We start from the raw sequence: 18,816 nt of genomic DNA, 5'->3' as shown, positions 1-18,816 counted from the left end.
ACAGGAAAGAACCTTCCCCAAACTGTTGCCACAAAGTTCGAAGCACGCAATCCGAATCGTCGAGAACGTCATTTTATGCTGGAGCGTAAAATGTCCCAACACACACAATTTCCCTTCACTGGAACTAAGGGGCCTAGCCCGAACCATAAAAACAGCCCCAGACCATTATTCGTCCTCCACCAAATTTTACAGTTGGCACTATGCATTCGGGCAGGTAGCGTTCTCCTGGCATCTGCCAAACCCAGATTCGTCCGTCGGGCTGCCAGGTGGTGAAGCGTGATTCATCACTCCAGGGACCTCGTTCCCACTGCTCCAGACTCCAATGGTGGCGAGCTTTACACCACTCCAGCCGACACTTCGCATTGTGCATGGCGATCTTAGGCTTGTGTGCGACTGCTCGGCCATGGAAACCCATTTCATGAAGCTCCCGACTAACAGTTGTTGTGCTGACGTTGCTTACAGCGGCAGTTTTGAACTTGGTAGTGAGTGTTGCAGCCGAGAACAGACGATTTTTATGCGCTACGTGTTTCAGCACTCGGCAGTCCCTTTCTGTGAGCTTGTGTGGCCTACCACTTTGGCCTACCACAGCTTTGTGGCTTGTGTGGCCTACCACAACAGCTTTGCTGTTGTTGCTCCTAGACGTTTCCACTTCACAAAAACAGCACTTTCAGTTGCCCGGGGCAGCTCTAGCAGGGAAGATATTTGATGAACTGACTTGTTGGAAAGATGGCATCCTATGCCATGTTGAAAGTCACTGAGCTCTTCAGGCCCATTCTACTGCCAATGTTTGTCGATGGAGATTGCATGGCTGTGTGCTTGATTGTATATACCTGTCAGCAATGGGTGTGGCTGAAACAGCCGAATACACTAATTAGAAGGGGTGTTCACATACTTTTGGTCATGTAGTGTATATGCGGACTTGCACTACTGACCTGAGCTGTTTGGTAGTTGTCATTGATGGGTGATCCCTGGTCGAATCCGCCATTTGCAAATTCGTTGAAAATATCCCCCAGAGTCTGGGTTCCGTCGAGCACTGTACGGGTTTACGATGGCTTCAGACTTACTGCCAGCCTTCCAGATAGACACACAAATGAAGACCATTTGAAGATCTAGGTCTACTGTACTTTGTTAGTAGCTCAATTAAAGCTACCGAGAAAGTTAGTTCTTGAGATTGATAACGCGTGCACTATCACTAGAGCTAGCTAGCTAACTTGATTGTACACGTTATGTATAACTTGACTGTACACGTTATGTACTGTACTAGGTACATGTACATGTCTCGAAAATCGCATTCACTGAGCGTGCGGTGCAGCATGAGCAAACGTACTTACACATGAGATTGATTTTATTTGCGTGAGTGCTCAGACCCATAGGGGCCGTGAAATAATGTTGTTGATGAGGTTTTTACGGCATAGCCCATAAGGCAATGCCGTCTGAAACAGCATTTTTCTGTCTGTTTGATGTATGTATGTATGTATGTATGTATGTATGTATGTATGTATGTATGTCACTCACAAACATCCACCAATCAGAGCTGAGGATCTGGTCACATGGCATGGAGACAGCTTTTAGTAACTATTACAGTTGCATATTTAACTAAAAGGAAATACTGTATAATAACCTCCTGTGGAACGTTTTGTGGTCCCAGCAGGTGTCGTAAGGTAGGTAGGAGGTTTCAGAAATTCCTCAATACAATTATGATTTTGAAATTCGATCGACACTGGCCTTTTCTCCCGAATCCGGAAGTGAACAGATGATGACGGTTCGCTGGTTTGATATCTCAATACAATGGTGATTTAATGTTATATTTTGATGTATTAATACTATAGTATTGATTTGTGATTGGAATGATGCTGTTTGGAATGAAAATATAGAGATATTGAGTTTAAAGCAGAATGACGAAATGTCGTAAGGGTTTCCATCCGTGACATTCGCGGACTCCCCATTTGCAGTTTCGCCATTGACTGGATATAGCAACATTCACACTGGGTACGTTTTTTTGTCCAAGTCCTTGACGAACCTAAGCATGGTGTTGGCTTAGCGGTTAGGGTGCTGGCTTGGGATCCTAGGATTCTGGGTTTGAATCCCGGTCGATCGCTGAATTAACACCAGGGGGGTTGACTCAGCCTGTCATCCTTCCGAGGTCGGCAAATTGAGTACCAGTTCACTGGTAATTCCCTGTGTGTTGCAAGAGGTGACTAACAGGGTTGGCGACAGGAAGGGCATCCGGCCATAAAACATTGTTTCAAAAAAATGGGACCAAGGTGCCCAAAAAAGGTCCAACCCCTGCTCTGTGGGGGAAAATGGCTTCTAAAAGTGGTTCATAGTCCCACAACGGGTAGATGCCATCGCTCTGCATATGTATCACGTTTGCATATGCATATGCATATGCATATGTATCACGCATATGTATCACGGTGGATCACGTTTGTGAAGTTTCGTGTTGATTGGATAAGGTTCGTTTTCCTATCCAATATGGCTGCCAAACTACATGACCTATGACATCATCATTTTCAAACTATATGCAACAGTGCTGTTGGATGATATTTGTAAAATTTCGCCTCGATAGGGTGAGCAGTTTCAGATTAATTATTTAATATTTTCCTTCAATCCAAAATGGCTGCCAAATCATGTGACCTATGATGTCATAAATTTAATATTTCAATACAAATGGGTCATATACCATGTGCATGCAATTTCAGATTTTTAGGATAAGGAATTAGATTAAAACATTTTTGGCTGGTAAACCACTTCACCTATGATGTCATCATTGTCATGCTTTTGTTCCTCATTGGGAGTACTTGACAATGTACCAAGTTTCAATTTTTTTCCATTCAGCGGTTTCCAAGAAATAATTTTTTTATTATTTCCTTTTAATCCAAGATGACTGCCATACCACGTGACCTATGATGTCACAATTATCATAAAAACATTCTGCATGGGTGTCATTCCTACCTTGAAAGTTTCGTCTTAATCGGACATATGGTTGCTGAGAAAAACGAGGTTTAGCCCGTACGGACAGACGGGCGGACGTACGGAAGGACGGCTACACAAGTTGCTTTAACATTATTTGTGGCTTTTTGACTTAAAATGAAACCGTGAGTGTGGCAACCCCAAAGACTTCACCTGACCGTTTTCACTTGAAATCAAAATAATTCTTAATTATTATTCCCCCTCTCGTGTGATGATCCTGCTCCATACACTGCACCTACCATGAGCTCCGTTCCTGTGGGATTGGGATTATGAGGGATTCAGCTGGTTCCAAAGTTTGGATGTAAGGACCAGTATATCATGTTCAGTTAACGAAGTTGTGATTATCCTTCAGGAGTTTATTCAGTTAAATATTTTAATTAGTTAATTAAGTCAAGTTAATTTAATGAGTTAATTATTAGTTTAATGAATATTTATTAGTTAATTAATTATTTAATTGTTTATCGAAACTTATTTTTATTGTTATTGTTAATTATTATTATTATTATTATTATTATTATTATATTATTATTGGTATTGTTAATTTTTATTGTTATTGTTAATTATTATTATTATTTTTATCATATTATTATTGCTATTGTTAATATTTTTGTTATTGCGAATGTTATTGTTGTTTTTATTGTTTCATTCTTTAATTGTTAATTTATTAGTTAATTTAATAGCTTATTAATTCAGTTTATTTGTTAATTATTCGTTTAATTAATTATTGATTAGTTTAATTAGGTAATCAAGTTAATTAAAGTTTATTGTGGAGAGCTGTCAAGTGGATTAAGCACTCCATTCAAAACCGTTGATAAGGAACGGCTGGCTTGGTACGAGCAGACCGCTGGTCTCGCAGTTGATCTTTCTCCGTCACCATTCTCCACCAACACTTCACCATCATTCATTTCTCCACCAAGGTGCTTTCTCCACCATTCGAACAATCCTTCGATGCATTCTTCGATCAAGTTTTCTCTTGCAGCCACGTCCAGGGAGGTTGGTTACAGTGCCATGGGCCTTAAACTTCCTGATAACATTGCATACCCGCGGTCTGCTCCAGCGAGAGCCAGCGGTCTGCTCGTGCAGACATCTAGATTAAACAGACAGCTGATCTCGTTTTCTTTTTAGTAGATTTTTACATCTCATTACAGCAGATGAGCAAATTTTGCGAAAAATGGTGAAAAACATTCATCCATGGATAATCTCTTGGGGGAGGTGATGACTGAATGGTGTGGGGAAATCATAGAGTTGCCAAGGCTTAACATTAAATGGGATTAGTATAGTTGTAATTCTTTACAGTAAGCTTTGTTCAACCAAGTGTAAAAGGCAAATCAAATGAATTTGTACAATGGGATAACCTCCTCTACATGGAACTGCAATGGAATCACTTTTGTGGGTGAGCTTTTCAGTCGGAAGCCATTCTTTTTGACAATATCCTGTATGAACCACACTATTATGTCTTAAATACAGTAATTATCGACAGTGGGCGAAGCTTGTGGAAGGCAGAATGCAAATAAGCCTTGGTACAAGGCTAATGTTTGTGTGGGTTGTTTTTGTTGTTTAAAGTTTTGTGAGTTCTTTTTATCCTCTTCTGATATAGGATTTAAAGTTCCACGGAAACTGAGCATTCCCACAGCACCGCAGAAGATGAAATTTTGCAACATCTCAGATGATGGAATCATTGTAGCTGAAACTTGAAATATACTAATGATGGTGCCAATGATGACTAAATGGTCTAGTTCAGTGGTTCACAACTTTGGGCTTGTTGCAATTTCGACCATCCAACTGTGCCCTCCCCAGATCCTCAAACTTTCTCAAGGGGAATGGAGAGACTTCTATTTCAGTAAATATAGTAACTATGACAAATGTTTTCTCTGCATTTGTGCTTTCATTTAACTTGCGCAGAGATGTCAATTTTTCCACGTGGAGATTGGTAAATTCGCAGTGTAGGCCATAGGGGGGCCCGTGAGGGACCTACTCAATAATCTAGGAAAGTTGCATTTCGTGCACAATGATGAAAGTTCGTGCATGAAAGCCCGCTTGGAGTTTGCAAAAAAGCACCTAAAGGACTCTCAGACTGTGAGAAACAAGTTTCTGTCGGCTTTCATGTGTCTTTCACTGAGGAGAGGCTTCCGTCTGGCCACTCTGCCATAAAGCCCAGATCGGTGGAGTGTTGCAGTGATGGTTGTCCTTCTGGAAGTTTCTCCCATCTCCACACAGAATCTCTGGAGCTCAGACAGAGTGACCATCGGGTTCTTGGTCACCTCTCTTACCAAGGCTCTTCTCCCCCGATTGCTCAGTTTGGCCGGGCGGCCAGCTCTAGGAAGAGTCCTGGTTGTTCCTAACTTCTTCCATTTAAGAATTATTGGGGCCACTGTGCTCTTGGGAACCTTCAATGCAGCAGAATTTTTTTTGTAGGCTTCCACAGATCTGTTCCTCGACACAATCCTGTCTCTGAGCTCTGCAGGCAGTTCCTTCGACCTCATGGCTTGGTTTTTGCTCTGATATGCATTGTCAGCTGTGAGACCTTATATAGACAGGTGTGTGCCTTTCCAAATCATGTCCAATCAATTGAATTTACCAAAGGTGGACTCAAATCAAGGTGTAGAAACATCTCAAAGATGATCAAGAGAAATAGGAAGCACCTGAGCTAAATTTCAAGTGTCATAGCAAAGGGTCTGAATACTTATTAAATGTGATATTTCAGTTGTTTTTTTTAAATCAATTTGCAAAACTTTCTAAAATCCTGTTTTCTCTTTGTCATTATGGGGTATTGAGTGTAGATTGATGAGGGAAAAAATGAAATTAAACGATTTCAGCATAAGGCTGCAACATAACAAAATGTGAAAAAAGTGAAGGGGTCTGAATACTTTCTGAATGCACTGTATTTATATATATATATATATATATATATATATATATATATATATATATATATATATATGTGTGTATATATATATATATGTATATATATATATATATATACATATATATATATATATATATATACAGTCATGGACAAAAATATTGGCACCTTGCACGTTTTTCAAATAACTCACAATTTTCTCTAAAAATAAGTTGAAATTGACAAAAGTATTTGGTCTCCACAATCCTTTATTTCACTGTTAATATTACAGAACTTTTGTTTTTGATTCAGAACTTAATATATCCTTTTAAATCAGAAAACAAAAAGAAATGGCATGGAAAAATGGCAAAGAAATGGCAAAATTATTGACACCCTAGACTTCATATTTGGTAGCACAGCCTTTGGACAAAATAACTGCAGTCAAGCGCTTCCTATAGCTATGCATGATCTTCCTACACCTCTCTACTGGCAGTTTGACCCACTTTTCTTGTGCAAACTGCTCCAGGTCTCCCAGATTTGAAGGGTGCCTTCTCCCAACTGCTGTTTCAGATCTCCCCACAGGTGTTCAAGGGATTTAGATCTGGAATCATTTCTGGCCATTTCAGAACAGTCCAGCGTTTTGTTTTGAACCATTCCTGGGTGCTTTTTGAAGTGTGTTTGGGGTAATTGTCCAGCTACAAGACCCATGACCTTCGAAGGAGACCCAGCTTTCTGACACTGGGTTGAACATTGTGCTCCAAAATGCCTTGGTAATGTCCTGATTTTATGATGCCATGCGCTCATTCAAGGCACCCAGTGCCAGAGGCAGCACAGTAACACCAAAACGTCACTGAACCTCCTCCATGTTTGACTGTGGGGAAGGTGTTCTTTTCTTTGAAGGCTGCATTTTGTTTTCTGTAAACATAGAGATGATGTGCTTTTCCCAAAAGCACTAATTTGGCCTCATCTGTCCACATGACATTCTCCCAGAAGGATTTTGGCTTGTTCAGGTATATTTTGGAAAACTCCAGTCTGGCTTTCTTATGTCTCTCTTAGCAGTGGAGTCCTCCTGGGTCTCCTACCATAGAACCCTCTTTCATTGAGTTGGCGACGGATGGTGCGAGTTGAAACTGTTGTACCTTGTGTCTGAAGGTCAGCTTGAATCTGTTTGGCAGTTAATCGAGGTGCTTTCTCCACCATTCGAACAATCCATCGCTGCATTGTTTGATCAAGTTTTCTCTTGCAGCCACATCCAGAGAGGTTGGCTTCAGTGCCATGGGCCTTAAGCTTCCTGATAACATTTCATATGGTGGACACAGGAACATCAAGGATGAAGGATGATGGATCAGTCCATCTCAGGATGGACTTGAAGCCTTGAGATTGTCCATGCTTGGCTATAATCTTGTATCTGACCTCCTCAGACAATTCTCTGGTTTTCTTTCTTTTCTCCATGCTCATTGCGGTACACACCGTGACACAAAACAGCAGAGTGACTCCTTTTCTCCATTGAAACTGGATGAAGGAGTGATTTTTATATTGCAGGCACCTGCAAATCACCATGGGTGAGTTCAATTCCAAAATAAAGGAGAATCACCTGCTTGAAATCTAATTATTTCTAACAACTTCTAAAAGATGCCAATAAAATTGTCCGGACTATTTTAGGATTTCTGCGTGGAATAAGCTAAGATTTAGTAATTTTTCAGCTTTTATATTTGTTTGTTTCACTGAAAACCAAAGAAATGTATATGTGGATGCCAAAAGATTTTTTTCATTTCAACATTTTGCTGGTAGAAATGTTGCATTATTTGAGAAAGGTGCAAGGGTGTCAATATTTTCGGCCTCGACTGTATATGGATTGTAGTATCGTTGAGGAGGTTGTGGAAATTCTCATCAGGTTGAAATTGTGAGTGGAGTCAGACGAACTGTCCAACCAATGGGTGGAACGGAATGTTCCACACGGACGGACGAATGAGCGTCTTAATGCCTAAGTCACACATAGGCGGATATTTTGGCGACTACTTGCGACTGCCGGCGATCAAGATTTTTCGGCGACTACTGGCGATTTCGGGCGGTCAAATATGGTCAGGCGGCAGTATGGCGACTGCAGGCGGCCACATTGCGAATGCATTGCGACGACGCCCCGAGTGGGATGGCGACTGTCGAAGATCGACGACGACTGCATTGCGGATGCACGGCGGCAGCGTGGCGACAGTCTGGCGGCTAGATTACGACCGATGGCGGATCGCGGCGACTGCATTGGGGCCGGGTGGCGGTTTACTCCGACGTCCGCAAGACTGCAATAAGACCGCCGGCGATTGGAGACGATTCACACAACTTTTTAAATCTTTATTTCGCTATTTTACATTTCACTTTATTCATTTCAATGATGTATGACATGAAGCATAAAGATGTTTGATGTACAATAAGAAAGTTAATAAAGATGTATCATTGTAATGTAGTAATCAAACTTTTCTGCAGGGAGAGAGAATGGAAATAAAGTCCAACAAATTATTTCCACTGGTCCCAAGTCCCATAAATAAAGTTTCCAAAGGACCAAAGTCCCAAAAATAAAGTTCCCAAAAGTCCCAAGTCCAAACAATAAAGCCATATCCTTGTCGGCACCACAGGACCTCACTCCACGGAGACCCTCACACCATCCTGTCTTGCCATGGAATCGTGGTATGTCGTAATGCAGTCGCCAGGCAGTCGTATCTCTGTCGCCAATGGCCGTAACTCGGCCGCCACTAGTCCTACTGCTGTCGTCGTCAGTCTCCCATAGCCGCAGGGGAGACGTGGTAGTTCTTCTGTAGTCGATATGCAGCCGCAACAGTGTCGGCCCGTTGTCGGGAAGATGCCGCAGGAAGGCCGTATGGTCATTCGCATCTCTGCCGTGCTGGCTGGTGGGGCGATGCTGGGGCGATTGCGGAAGACTATGAGCGACTGGGTTGCGGCCGCTTTACGGTCTTGTTACGGATACCGACGACAGCATGGCGGTTCCATCACGACAGCATGGCGGATTTTTTTCGAGTGCGACTGAGCGCGCCGTTTTTAAACATTAAAAAAAATATTTGGCCCCTTTGCGACTCTTGCCGACTGCAGCCGACCTGGGGAGGATAACCACGACTACAGGCGACCGTCCATTACGGTTTCATTACGATTGTCGGCGGGTGGTGGCGATTTTTCCAGTCACCAGTAGTCGCCGACAAATCCGCCTATGTGTGACTTAGGCATAATATAGTATTTTGCTTGAACCTTCTGTGTCTATCGTGCTTTATTCTGAAGAGTTCCTGCTGTTGTACCATTTTGGGGCTGCTATATTAAAGCTTGAAGTCTTCTTTCTTCTTCTTTCATTCCTGGAAAGACTGGCATTTAAAACAGGCATTTGTGTGATTGAACAGACACAATATTTTGTTCCAAGTAAATCGATTATTCGCTTTATAATCAAGTAAATGGATTATTATCCCAATGTAGTTGGTTTTTTGTTTTTTTAATCGGGGCAATAACCCCAGCCGCTCACCTGGTATAACAAGTGAATCCTCTTGGATTGCGCTGAGGTTCGGGCATGGAATTTCGAGCCTCGATCATGGTTCGAGCCTCGATCTTGTATACAAAAATAATAATAATAATAAGAACCTTGGGCCGAATCTCGCGCTTCACCAGTGCGCGTGCGCGAATTTACGTCACAGCAGCGAGAAGGGGTTCCCCAACACGAACCAATCAGGAACTGCCACGTCACACTTATATGATCTCAGAATTCCTGTGACAGGAATTCGCGTTACACTGGCTGGAAGTCATTCGCTAGAGGCGCTTCCTCAGCGCTAATAAAGCAGTATACTACACCGACTAAAGGAATTTTAAACAGTATCGCTGTGTTTTAAACCAATTCAATGGTTGCTAGAAGACAGGACAACATGGAGAATCATACTAACATAATCGTAAGACTAAAAACGAACAAAAAACAAACAAACCTATTTTGGGTGGCAACGCCCCCTTAGACCCCGATCTTTCTAATGTCATGAACAAACTTTGGTAAATCATGGGTGATTAAGGTTGTGGTCACGTTTCATCGAAATAGTGTATGTAGTTTCAGAGGAAAAAGCAAATGCTTATGTGGGGGGCAGGGCGGTGGTCAAACATAGATCCTCTCTGACCCCCGGTAAACCCCTTGGAGGCGTTTTTTTCATGCCATGAACAAACTTGAGTTGCAACATACCAAATATAATTTGTGCCAAGTTTGATCATAATCCCATCAGCAGTTTCGGAGAAGAAGTTGCAAATGTTTATGGACGGACAGACGGACAGACTGACGGATGGATGAGGTGCCATCACATCAGCTCCCCGGAGCATTTTTTTTTTTTTTTTTTTGTATACAAGATCAAGGCTCGTGTAAGAGCTAACATTGATCACAAAAAGACAAACTGACACATAAAACATATGATAAAGGGAGCGTGAGACAAGATGGGGAGAGAGAGGGCAGCACACAAGTAGAACATTTAAGAGCAGGGACATCGGGAGATCTGTGGGAGGGAGAGGGCTTGGGGGGAGAAGGCATGGGAAGGGGGGGGGGCAGGGTGGGAGAGGTAAAAACACATGGACACTGCAAGGACTTCCAGGAAAGAAGTCGGTATTTCAGAAAAGTGAATCTGGGGAGAATTAACTGGGGTAGAAAAGATCAAGGTTTTGGATGGGGGAAGATAAGAGATGGTGGTGAACAGCTGTTTTAAAGATCTGGAGGGAGGAGTGGGACTGAAGAGAGTGAGGGAGTTTGTTCCAGAGGTGGGAGAAAAGAGGAATGAAGGAGTGCACATAATTTGCATATGCACATAATTTCTTTTCGAGATCAGATCCAAGATGGCCGACCGGCGGCCATTTCTTTACTTAATCGTGTCCCCAGCCATTTCTCGGACAAGCATGGTCCGATTCTGTTCAAATTTGTCACCAGCACAGTACATGATGGCATATACATACACCTCACTTTATTTTGCGATCCGATTAAAAATTGCCGACTGGTAGACTGGCGGCCATTTTTGTTGCAAAGAAAAACCCAATATTGAACAGTGAACACGTCCTCAATCATTTCTCTGAAATGCATTTACCGATCTTGTTCAAAGTTTGCACACAGATTAAATGAATGATGGCGTACATATGCACGTCATTTATTTTCGAGATCAGGTCCAAGATGACCGACTGGCGGCCATTTTGTTACTTAAACGTGTCTCCAACCATTACTCGGATATACATGGACCAATTTTGTTCAAACTTGGCGCAAAGACAACACATGAGAGTATAAATATGCAGAAAATTTTGTTTTGTAATCCGACCAAAGATGGTCGACTGGCCGCCTTTAACTCCGTACAGCAAAATTGCTGAAACCACGGGGGCTATGACATTTTATGTCTTTTTCACCTTGTTGATTGAAGTATGGTGGTTGGAGGGGATTTCTGGGTAATACTTTCTGAGCATGTTGAGAACTTTCTCTGAGTGATCGTCGAGGTACAGAATGGGATTCTCTTTAATGAGCCTCAATCTGTGTATAGAAATAAATTCTGCTGCAGGATATGAACAAAAATATACTTAGCACCTTTGTTGGGAAGTCTCTGGAGGGTAATGCTGCTTGAGTGAGACTATAGTGATTTTTGTGGCTTGCACAGTAAACTCAATACCCACCATGTCTCTCACTCATGGAGGAAGTTGTCGGTGATGACTCACACTATTTATATATTGCACCATGAACTGAATTAGAATCTGATGCTGAACCTAATTTTTTGGGCTGTGAACATTCAAATCAAATCGAGCTCATGCTGTTTGTTTTTTTATTTCATCAAATGATTATTGTTTGATTTTAAAACTAGAATGACACTCGGTAGAGAGCATACCTCCGCCTGGTTGGCCATACTACTCAATGGTGAAGAATCACTTTAAAAATTCTACTAGCCAAATCCGGAACCGGATCTTCACCAAAATTGAATCGGTTCTTCCTTGTCACACACACAACCTGTCCACCAAGTTTTGTCCAAATCCGTCCATAACTTTTTGAGATATCCTACTATGTATCGTTTTTGGCTCGATCTCTCAATGGTGAAGAATCACTTTTAAAAAATTAAATAATTCTCATATCCGAATCCATAGTCAAATCTTCACAAAAATCGAATTGATTCTTCCTTGTCAGACACCCAACTGGTCCACAAAGTTTTGTCCAAATCCGTCCATAACTTTTTGAGATATCCTGCTATGTATCGTTTTTGGCCCTATCTCCCAATGGTGAAGAATCACTTAAAAAATTATAGTAGCCGAATCCGGATCTTCACCAAAATCTAATCATTTCGTCCTTGTCACATACGCTATCTCTCTGCCAAATTTCGTCCGAATCCGTCCACAACTTTTTGAGATGTCTTATTCGCAAAGAAACGGACAAACAAACAGACAGACAGAGGTGAAAACATAACCTCCATCCATCTTTGGTGGCGGAGGTAAAATTATGCAGGGTGACATAATTTTTTTTGACTTTGACAAAATTTTAATGTCCTGAGCTAATTATAGACAATTTAACATTTTCACCATAACTCTGACTAATGTTTGTCCAATCGGAACTAAATTCTCTTTCTAGATAGCCTCGAGCAAGGCACATTTACATTTAATTTACATCATACCCCTCCGAGTTAAAGGTCTACAAGATCAAGTGGTAGTTTGAAAAAAATAACACGTTTTTTGTCATCGATTAATTTTGCCAATGCGGAGTCTCAAAGACCGCTTGGCCTTCCAACATGTTCTTGCATCATAATAGTGTACCTGCTCTGAAGTTGTGCACCTGATATTTGATTTATTTGTGTCTGTGACCTACTTTTCTTGGATTGTGACCCAATTGAGAAAAAAAAACACATTTTTGATCATAACTTGCAAAATTTTCTTCCGATTTTCATGATGTTTAGTTTTTTGGATAGATTGGACATGGGGACACATTTTCTTCATTTTGACTCTATCCCTAAATGTTGAAGGTGAAGTTCATATGGCGGTCCGAAAATAATATGTCCATCATTGAATCATGGGTGCTGGAGGAGGCTTACCCTCGGTGATTGCAGATATCTAGTTCTAAACTGTATTTTTTGTACAATTGTCAAAGATTGAGAGTTTTGCTTTGTGATCTTCGGCCGATGGAGATTCTGTTGCAAGGATGAGAAACTGTGCAGCAAAAGGTAGTCATCAACAAACTGATACAAGGGCTTATCCATAAGGAGGTGGCATAGAAATAAACTTGGAATTGCACTGGAAAAAAACAGCTTATAAGAGGAGAGTGGAAGACACGATGGAGAACAATACAGTCATTGTCTGCATATGGAGAAAGTATGTCAGCCAGGTAAGAAGTCAACCCCAGATGTCAAAGGATGAAACCTTGAAGAGGTGCCAAACTGTATGAAATCCACAAGATGTACCCATAAAGGCTTCCTCGGTATTCTGTTTGAGGTTTAGGGTTTCCATCAATCGCTCGGTCCACAGAATCAGCAAGCATCTCCAGGCTCGAGTGACTGTTAACACTTATAAGCCTGTTATTGCAATGCGAACTGGAGCGAAGTCGATGGTGCGCCATTGCAAATCGCCACGCTTCCCACCTAAAGCAAAGTTCAAAGATGACAAAAAGTTCCACCAGGAATGACCCAATATCAAATTTTGAATTAAAAAATCTTTGGTTTTGACCCATGTGACTCTAAGTCCAAAAATCTAAGTCCTAAAAAATCTGAGTTAACTCTAAGTCCTAAAAAAAATCCTGACATATTTCATGCACACTCCAATGTTGATTGCATACACAAAGTTTCATTTAAAATTGTTTACAAATGTGCCCCCGATTGCATTTCTTGGTGTTTGAGCTTTTCACCCCGCCCGGGGCCAAAAATAATACAGCTCTCGCACCTTCTTGCTATGGGGTGATCATAACTACCAAGTTTGATTAATTTCTGCACAACCGTTTAGGAGGAGATACCGTCCGTGACAGACAGACCGACGGAGCTGAATGCAATATCACCCCATTTGTTTTTAAAGCGTGGAGATAGCAAACGAAAATGGCCTAATTTCCCAAGGTTCTACTCTTCATTGTGTTTGCATGTTTTACTGTTGGTTGAACTTTTACATGAATTATTCATTGTTCGAGGTTTTATTTCCTATTCGCAAAGTTCTTTCATCTACTATAAATGCATGAGAGTGTGTGTGTGTGTGAGTGTGTGTGTCATACTTTTTGTGTCTATTAATTACGTATGCCTATTAATTAATTACGTACTATTAAAATGTACATTTTAACTCTTTAGACTGATGAGACCCCAAAGTCCCCGATGACCCAAAAGTACCTGGGTCCCAAAAAAACCCAAAGGGACCCAAAAGTCCCAGAGGACCCAAAAGACCCCGGAGACCCAAAAGTCCCCAAAGACCCAGATGAACTAAAAGATGAACTATATTCAATATCTGCACCATCTGCACTTGGCAGCAGCTGTGTAAATGTCTTTTTGGTCTTTACTGTATAGCTTTAGGACTCAACGTGGCATCACCATGAACAGACAAAACCAATCCCGAGATTCATCGCAATGAAAGAGGATTCACACCTGATGTTCACGAGCTGAGTTACGGTCATTACATCAATTAACCCTTAATAATTCACGTTTGGACATAAAGTTTGACGAAGATAGCTGAAAGGGTTCGCGAGTTATCTCACTCACTCGCAAACAAACAAACGAACGACACAGACAGGAGTGAATACATAACCTGCGTCCACCTTGGGTGGCGGAGGTAATAAGAAGGAAGAAAAAGCGAATGAGGTGAAGTGGAGTCCGGGAGGGGTCGTGAAAGGCTATCAAATGTATTCACGTTTATTGGAAGAATAATAATGGAGTGAATGTGGATTGGGTGCTCATCCTCTAATAGAGATTGCTTTGCCTTCCCACTGTGCCTTGGCTTGTTCTTACACCGTGTGAACTAATTTTGGTTAATTACCTTCTGTCGATGGGGACTACCTGTTGTTCATTTATTTCCCGCTTTATTGGAGGCACACTTTGCCCGTTTAACTGACTCTGGCTCTCTGACAGATTCAGACTCCAACTCCTACTTCATTTAGTGCTCCCAATTATTCCTGTCTTCTTGTTGGGTCAGCCGGGGAACGTTTCTCACCAACGTTTTTCATGAACTTTCACAAAGTGCTAGCACATGGGACACCCTGCTTAACGTCCATGCGAAGGACGGTGCACCTTGTGATGTGACACCCTGCTTACCATTCGGACAGATCTCGTCGGGGTCGGGAATGTTACCTGTGCACCATGTTATCTGGGGTATTCACTCAACAACCTCCAGGCAGAAAGCTGCTTCACCCTCTTGGGCTCGATGTCAAGTGTTCCTTATCATGGACTTACAGCTTTCACCAGTAGACTAGACGGATTTATGAAAAAAGGCCATGTATAAGCTTCTAGGTGCATTTTGGGGTAAAAGTTGTAAAGTTAAAGTAAAAGAGCTGCATGTATATACATGATATATAAATGTTTGTTCAAAGAAATTGTCCAAAAATGGCAATTTGGTGGCCATTTTGTTTATGCTAATTAGAAGGTCAAAACCTCAAAATTTTGCTTGGGAACCGGGTTCGTCGAATTTAGCATACCCTAATTATGTTAAAAAGTGAGGTTCCCAACTTTTACCCAAAAATACACCTAACATTCACATTTCTCAGAAATCCGTCTCGTCTGCAGGGGCTCCATTTCTCCTTCCCCTAATTCTGTTAGAACCCATATGGTGACTTCTTGGAAAACACATCGAAATCACCGATGAGCTTTCATATCATTGTTTGATTTTTCAGCCTCACGCAATCTAATAATGAAAACCTCTTTCAGGGAAGAATATTGCGAAATATTTCGCTGCAAGGAGAAGACCACTGGCCGAGTGTACGCCTGCAAGAGGTTTGTGAAGAAGGACGGTCGGAAAGTCAGGAAAATTGCTGCCAATGAAATTGCCATCATGAAAATGTAAGTGTGCGATGGGCAAATGATGCCAATGCTTCCAGTGTTGTGTTAAACCATTTGTTTCTCTCCGTTTTCCCCAATATCAGTGTTAATGCGTGCGTTCTGCCATTCGTTGCTCATGGCTGATGTAGAAAATGGCGATTATAAATCAGCTTGAATTAGGATGTGCTTTATGTTCCAAGGATGAGAATGTTGTTGAGACCTTGCCGAACATTCATTTTTATTGTCCATGTACTCCTGCCTTTCCGCTGCGACGCGAGAGACGTGTGATGATGTCGCTCACGAGCGAAATGCATGTGTGATGGTGTCCTTTGATATTCCTGGAAGGCCCTGGAACATATTATTTTTCTGCCTCGTTTGTCACTAAATTATTCGATTGAACATGTCATGTTTCTGTACAGATCGTAGTCAAACGGTTCAATGCTGCATGGGAGTGACACAGGTAGGTAGGTGGGTGGTGGGTAGGATTCGGAAAGTTTGACTGATGGCATCAAAGCACTTGTAGAGTTTGAAATCATGTTATTCAAATTCTCTCTTCCTCATTTGTAGTGACTTCAACTCTCGCACCAGCCAAGGCACCTCAGCAAAGGACTTCTGCAACTCACTGGGACTGACACAGTCTGTCAATTTCCCGACCCGGATCTCAGTCAACGGTACATCATCTGTTCTAGTCTTGGTTATGACTAACTTCCGTGAAAATGTCTGCTGCTCTTCTCCTGCTCCAATCGGTTCTTCTGATCATGTGCTTGTAAAAGTGGACATCTCTCTGACCATTCTCAGAGAGCCTCCTCAGCGTCGACGAGTTTGGCATTTCATTCAGGCCGACTGGCATGGCCTTCAAGCAGCCATCAAATATCTGGACTGGTCTCCCATCTCCACTGCCTCTGACATCAACTCCTCCTGGGAATTCTTCCAAAGTAAATTGCTCTCTCTCTCTCATGCACAGATTTATCCCATCTCGTCTTCAGTTGTCATACCCTTCCTCCCGTCCTTGGTACACGGAATCTTGTGGTGAGGCAGTTGCCCTGAAACAACTTGCTTTTGCCTCTTGGAAGGCCAATCCAACTGAAGGCAATCTCAGTTCCTTTCACAGAGCTCGGATCAAATGTGTGTCGACCTTCAGGAGAGCCAGGAAACAATATCTATCTACTCTCAAGACTGAACTCTCAAACCTGTCTCCCTCCTCCAAATCCTGGTCGAGTCTGGTCAAATCTGATTCTGGTGTTTGTTCCTCTTCCATCCCCTTCCTCACCGCAAATGGCTACACAGCTGACTCTGCACGTGAAAAAGCTGAAAGCCTGAACTCTGTGTTTGCCTCAAAATCTTGTGTCCCAAACCCGTCTCCCTCTGAACCCACCTTACCCAGTCGAACCCAGCTGCTCCTGGACTTTGTGTCCTTCTCTCCTGACAAGGTGGAGAATTTTCTGTCAATCCTCGACTCTGATTCTACAACTGGACCAGACGGCATCAGCCCACAGGTCGTAAAATCCTGCTCTGCAGCTCTATCTCACCCTCTCTCTCTGTTCTCGTCACCCTTTCTTTTGCTCAAGGTCATCTGCCATCAGCTTGGCAATCAGCCAACATTACTGCTTTACACAAAAAGGTGCAAAAACAGATCCTTGCAACTACAGACCAATCAGCCTGCTCCCAATGATCAGCAAAGTCATGGAATCCATCATTGATTCTGATATAAAATCCTTCCTCTTCTCCAATGGCTTGATTTCTGATCATCAATTTGGATTCAGACCAGGTCACTCTACACTGAACTTGCTGCTTCTGCTGTCTCAACAATGGGTGGAGGTCCTCAATGTCAAACAGGAAATCAGAGCTGTCTCCCTTGAAATATCACGTGCCTTTGATACGGTCTGGCACCCCGCTCTGCTCACCAAACTCTCCTCCTATGGTATCCATGGAAATCTCCACGCATGGCTTGCGGACTTCCTCTCTGGTCGTAGTCAACATGTGGCCCTGAATGGATTTCTCTCATCTCCCCTTCCTGTTCATGCTGGAGTTCCCCAAGTCAGTGTTCTGGGCCCTGTGCTTTTTCTTGTCTTCATCAATGATCTTTCTGACTCTCTGGAAAATCCTCTCTATCTCTTTGCTGATGACTCCACTCTCTGCCGCTCCATTCCTCATCCCTCAGATCAGCAGTATGCAGCCTCCTCACTCTCTGCAGACCTGGACAAAATCACAGACTGGTCAAACAAGTGGAACATGTCTTTCAATCCTGACAAATCTCACACTCTCACAATGTCTCTTCGAAAAGACCATCTGGACAACCCTCCCATCTGCTTTCTCAACAATCCTCTCCAAGAAGTTCTGTCACTCAATCTCTTGGGTCTCACAATCTGCCATGATCTTTCCTGGGAAAACCACATTTCCAAGCTGGCCTCCAAAGCCAGTCACCAACTGGGCATTCTCCATAGTGTGAAGTCCTTCCTTGGCACACCTGAGCTCCTCACCACATACAAGGCTTTCATCCGCAGCTCAATGGAATACTGCTCTCCCCTCTGGGCTGGTGCTCCTGCCTCAATTCTAGCTCGGCTTCACGCTGTCGAAACCAAAGCTTTCAGAATCAATGGAATCTCCTGCGATGAAGCTAACTCAGAGGGCCTTTCATTTACTCACCGCAGACAGGTTGGTGGTCTTTCTGTCTTCTACCGACTCCTCTCTGGCCTAGCCCCCCCCCCCCCCCCCCCCCCCCCAGCCCTGTCTGTGCCTTGTCCCACAAATACTCCTACAGGTCGCACAACATATGCCTGCAACCTTTTTATGGTAAACTGCCAAAGTCAAAACTCTCTATTCACCTTCACTCTTTAATTCCTCTTTTCTCCCGCCTCTGGAACAAACTCCCTCATGCTCTTCAATCCCACTCATCCCTCCAGGTCTTTAAAACAGCTGTTCACCACCATCTCTTATCTTCCCCCATCCAAAACCTTGACCTTTTCTACCCCCGCTAATTCACCCCAGATCCACTTTTCTGAAATACCGACTTTTTTTCCTGGAAGTCCT

General features: G+C 42.6%; 1 protein-coding gene across 2 annotated transcripts in view; it reads left to right on the top strand.

Annotated features, from left to right (window-relative positions):
* Positions 1–18,816, top strand: part of LOC137424973 (caM kinase-like vesicle-associated protein) — a 191,823-nt gene that overhangs the window by 94,928 nt on the left and 78,079 nt on the right. For both annotated transcript variants that reach the window (XM_068112908.2, XM_068112909.2), the window contains one exon: positions 15,676–15,807. In XM_068112908.2, the coding sequence (XP_067969009.1) occupies positions 15,676–15,807 (132 nt within the window). Of the gene's footprint in view, positions 1–15,675; positions 15,808–18,816 lie in introns of those variants that run through there.

The sequence above is a fragment of the Myxine glutinosa genome, chromosome 4, assembly GCF_964187855.1.
Source record: "Myxine glutinosa chromosome 4, kmMyxGlut1.1, whole genome shotgun sequence".
Taxonomy (NCBI): Eukaryota; Metazoa; Chordata; class Myxini; order Myxiniformes; family Myxinidae; genus Myxine; species Myxine glutinosa.
This window is presented reverse-complemented; position numbering and strand designations above follow the sequence as displayed.